Source organism: Centrocercus urophasianus, unplaced genomic scaffold, assembly GCF_019232065.1.
Source record: "Centrocercus urophasianus isolate 14NV4802_14NV808 unplaced genomic scaffold, USGS_Curo_1.0 seq_10, whole genome shotgun sequence".
NCBI lineage: Eukaryota > Metazoa > Chordata > Aves > Galliformes > Phasianidae > Centrocercus > Centrocercus urophasianus.
This window is the reverse complement of record NW_024884142.1, coordinates 3307295-3311989: the sequence shown is the minus strand read 5'-3', so window position 1 is coordinate 3311989 and position 4695 is coordinate 3307295. Positions and strand designations below refer to the sequence as shown.

The 4695-nt window shown below is 54.1% G+C and overlaps 1 protein-coding gene across 1 annotated transcript; it reads left to right on the top strand.

Annotated features, from left to right (window-relative positions):
* Nucleotides 1-941: 941 nt before the first annotated feature.
* On the top strand, nt 942-3284 carry RHOB (ras homolog family member B). Its single transcript, XM_042817046.1, has one exon. The coding sequence runs from the start codon at nt 1229-1231 to the stop codon at nt 1817-1819; it is 591 nt and encodes a 196-aa protein (XP_042672980.1). The 5' UTR covers nt 942-1228; the 3' UTR covers nt 1820-3284.
* Nucleotides 3285-4695: the final 1411 nt, after the last annotated feature.

Genomic DNA, 4695 nt, shown 5'->3' with positions numbered 1-4695 from the left:
TTTTTCAGTTGAATGTATCAGGTTCACTTCGCATGAAAGGTGCTTTACAAAGATCAGGTACGCATCCATCCATCTGCAAACAGAGACGTGTTCTTCTGATAGGGAGAAACGGGAATGACGAAAAATCTCACAGGGGATGAATTATATTTCAGTGCTCAGGGTTAAGTGAACCATTTGCCCTATTAACACATGCCTCCATAACACTCCACTGAAAGTCACAAGCTAAGCAATTTGATTTCCTCAGCGGCTTGTTTGGTTTTTAAGTGGTTGTTTTTAAATACAATTCTCAACAGCAAACATAGCATTCAAATCTCTCATTTTTCTTCTTTCGCTGTCGAGCAAAAGGATTCGGACCCAGCCCTGAGCAGCAAGGTGTTACGTGCTGGGAGACAACACCCAGCCAACAGCGATTGCTGCACGGCCGGCGGTACCAGGAATGTCAGGCTTTGTGAGCCGTGTGAGCCGTGTGAGCTGTGCGAGCTGTGCGAGCCATCTGCTCGTGCTGAGCCACTCCGGAGCCCTTCAGGAGCAGGGATGCCTTCGGGAACACCGCGTTGGGGGCTGCCCTGTCGCAGAGCCCCCGTGGGGCTCGGCACACAGCACCCAGCCCTGCTCCTCAGCTCTTCAGCTCCTCAGCTCTTCAGTTCTTCCGCCCCACAGCCCAGCCCTGCCGCAGCCCCGCCTCACAACCAGCACCCCCAGCGCACCCCCAGCGCACCCCCTACCCGCCCTCAGCCGCCCCTCAGCTCGGGGCCCCTCAACCCCGCGGCGCGCCCCCTCCTTTTTCGCGCTCCGCCTCCCGCCCGCAGGGCTCGGCCAATCGTGGCGCTCTCCGCCGACGATGACCTCACTCCCTGCCTTCCCATTGGCTGGCTATATTAGGAAAGTCGGAGAAGCTTTAAATAGCGGCGCCGGCGTTCTGCTTGCGGCAGTGGCGGCGCGGAGGGGCGCGGAGCGGCTCGTCTTTATTTTTTGTTTTACGGTCGGGCCGGCAGCTGCGGCGGTTCCCTCGCGAAGAGTTGGACTGAACCGGGCGGGACCGGCAGCCGAAACGTGTCCCCGGAGCAGGGAGTGGAGACGCGGTACCAGTTCGGGGAGCCTGCCTGCGCGGGCCCGGCTCGCCACGGTGCCCTGTGAGAAACGAGAAGAAGCGGGAGGCGGCGGCCGCGGGGAGGAGGGCCCTGCCATCGTCCTGCTGCACGGCAAGGCCAGTTTGGCGAGCCTGGCGATGGCTGCCATCCGCAAGAAGCTGGTGGTGGTGGGGGACGGCGCCTGTGGCAAGACCTGCCTCCTCATCGTCTTCAGCAAGGACGAGTTCCCTGAGGTTTATGTGCCCACCGTCTTTGAGAACTACGTGGCCGACATCGAGGTGGACGGCAAGCAGGTGGAGCTGGCCCTGTGGGACACGGCCGGCCAGGAGGACTACGACCGCCTGCGCCCTCTCTCTTACCCAGACACGGATGTGATCCTCATGTGCTTCTCAGTGGACAGCCCGGACTCGCTGGAGAACATCCCGGAGAAGTGGGTGCCCGAAGTCAAGCACTTCTGTCCCAACGTCCCCATCATCCTGGTGGCCAACAAGAAAGACCTGCGCAACGATGAGCACGTGCGCAACGAGCTGGCCCGCATGAAGCAGGAGCCGGTGCGCACTGAGGACGGCCGCGCCATGGCCATCCGTATCCAGGCCTACGACTACCTGGAGTGCTCGGCCAAGACCAAGGAGGGTGTCAGGGAGGTCTTTGAAACCGCCACCCGGGCGGCCTTGCAGAAGCGCTACGGCACTCAGAACGGCTGCATCAATTGCTGCAAGGTGCTATAGGGCGCGGCTGGAGTGCGGCGCTGGGCACGGCGCCTGGTCACCTGTTGGCAGGCGGAGAGGAGCTGGGGCATGCATGTACCACGCAGCATCTGCCTGTCCCTTCAGCTGGGGGCTGGCAGGGAATGGGGGTGGGGACTAAGGGACGGGGCACGCTCCCTTAGCCGAAAAGGGTTGTGCTGGCTCAGCCGTGGGGACAGAGGGAGGGGGGGAGGGTTGCATGCCCTGAGTCTTGGGAATCGGGTGGGGAGAAGCATTCTCCCGTAACTGGCCCCTTCAAGTTGATTGACTCTCAACAAGAAGCTGCTGAGACTGGACTGAGCAAATATTGCGCCCAGCTCTTCGTCTGCGCCCACCACCTGCGGCTCCCAGCTCCCAGCCGGCCTCCTCTCTTTTGCAAGAGGAGAGTGGTGGAGCTGAGATGCTCGAAGGGACTCCTGCCTCCTGTGTGCATGTGCCTCCCCCCAGGCAAGCTGGGGAACAGGCTGCATCTTTTGGCTGCTTGAGGCATCCTAGCATCTCCTGCGGGTGTTCTGGCCTCAACCTGACCTGCTGTCAAAGTTGGCCATGAAGACCTGGACTGGGAGTGGAGGCTCATCCCAAGCAAAGCCTGTATATATCTTACTTTTCTGTCTTGTGCAAACTGGGGTAGTGCAGAGGGTGCTTATTTAAAATGAGGTGGGGAGGGGGTGCCCAGCTGGGACTTCATTATGCAGAGGAACGCTTTGCCTGCCATGACTGATGCCTGCTGGTGACACGAGCCTTGAATTGTCTCCAGCTGCAGAAGTCACTGGGTTGGGAAGTAAAGCTGGGCTGCTCCATCCTCCTTGCTGAACACTCCTGATGGATGGGGCAGGGTGAGCAAGGGGGATGGAGTGATATTGCCATATTATGATCTTGGTGCCTGCTCCTTCATTTAGTGTTGTCTTCTGCAAATGCATTGATTTGGATTTATTTAAAAGTTTGTTCTGAAATGAAATGACTTTGCACAACTTGGATTTTTTTTAAATACTCAATGTGCTTGTATCTACATCCAGCTGCAGCGTTGGAAGCATTCTTACTCAGTAACCTCATCTGGGCCTTGTTGTAAATTGTGACCAGCACGAGAAATTAAAATCGCTGTATTTCTTTTGCCTTGGAAAAAGACGAAAACACTGTTCCTTACGCATTGAGTACATCAGACTTTAATACTAAAGGGCAGATTAAAGAATTTAGGTTTATTTAAAACTTATTTTCACTGGGTAGCGGACTCAGGTGAAAATAGTACTGCGTTTCTCTGGTTCAGAGAACAGATTTACCCGTTTGTTTGTTTCCTTCCTCTCCTTCCCTTAACGGTGGTACTGAGACTGTTTTGTTTTGTTTTTAAGAATTTGCCATGGCGAGAACTGAGATGTATATGATGTTTACATAAAAACTATGAACTGTGTATGCAGTTTTTTATGTAAAGTATTAAAAGATTCTATGCTGACTTAAGAGAAAGCGGTGTTGTGATTTCCAGGGCTGCCCTCGGTGGGGCTGGAGCAGTTTCAGCAAGGCACCCCAGTGCTGGTGAGCTAGGTGGGTTTGCCCTGTGCTGACACTGGTATTTTCTCCACTGGTTGACAATACTTTTTGGGCAGCTTTCAGGGCCATGGGCGTTTTGTTTCCCTTTGGTCCTAAAACATCTTTTGGTTAAAGAAGAAGAATTGAATCCCTCAATTCGTAGTGTTTCAAGGGCCGCTGTTGTAGTATCATGATGTCATAGAATGTCCTGAGTTGGAAGGGACCTTTCAAAAGGATTGTAGAGAGCTCTGAAGCCAGGTTTTACACAGCCTAATGTTCCATGCAATGCCAATAAGGGATATTAAAATCAGCACAGGGAACCTTTGCCTTAAACCAGTTGCAACAGCTGCAAAGCCTGCAAGCTCATTAGACTGCAGCGAGAAGTCATCTTCTCAACATCCCCAAAGAGAAAACATTAATATTTGTATTTTAAACACTAGGAAATGACTTAGCATTGCGTCTCTGTATAATTAGCTCTACCATTATTTTCCACTGAGGTGCTACGAGGTAATTACATTCATTATTTCAAATTGGACTTTGCCCAAGTTAAGGCTACAGCGTCTTGCCTGGAGGGGAGGAAACTAAGAAAGCACAGTTTCAGCTGTAGCTGAGCGTGAGCTTCCCGTGCTGCTCGTGGAGCTGTAAGGGAGGCGAGGTGGTCCTGTAGGAATCCACCCGTTGGGGTCATGGCATGGGATCCCAGCTGGGATCCATTAGCCATGCAAGGTGTGCCTCATCCCACTGGCCCTGACTCAGCCCTGCTGAGGTGACCAGGCTTCAGGTCCGGGCTGGGCTTTGGTGTGAGCCAAAGCAGGGGCCCAAGCCTGGGACAGGCTGAGTCGCACATTGCATTGTCATCAGGTCCTTCGTCTCATGTTCCTCTGGTCACCCGTCCCGTGTCCACCTGCTCCCACAGCTTGTCTTCTGTAGTCCTCTGCCTGGAGGACAGGACGCAGGCAGCAATTAATTAAGTGAAGGCACCAGAAGAAGCTCCACAGCCAACTCATCACACGTGCCGTGTGCACTCAGAGGCTCTCTGCCATGTCCACAGGCCAATGCAGGCATCCCAAGCTGAGGAAAGGTTGCACTCTCTTTCACCCTCTTCAGGCTAAGGTCAGCATCTGCAAAAGGGGTTTCTTCTGGTAGGAGCTCCCCTGGGGAATTTGCCCCGTGGCGATAGCAGTGCATCATTAGCAGCAAATCCTGGAAGTGGTTCTGTGACTGTACCATTCTTCCCTTGTGGAAATACACCAACAGCAGCTGGTAAGTAGTCCTTATGTCACACGGAGACTTCAGTTAGAAAGCATTCTCAGTAGGGTGTGCCAAAACGTGGCAAG

What these genes read in the sequence shown, in the direction of transcription:
- RHOB (XM_042817046.1), top strand. Translation starts at nt 1,229, where the DNA reads ATGGCTGCCATCCGCAAGAAGCTGGTGGTGGTGGGGGACGGCGCCTGT.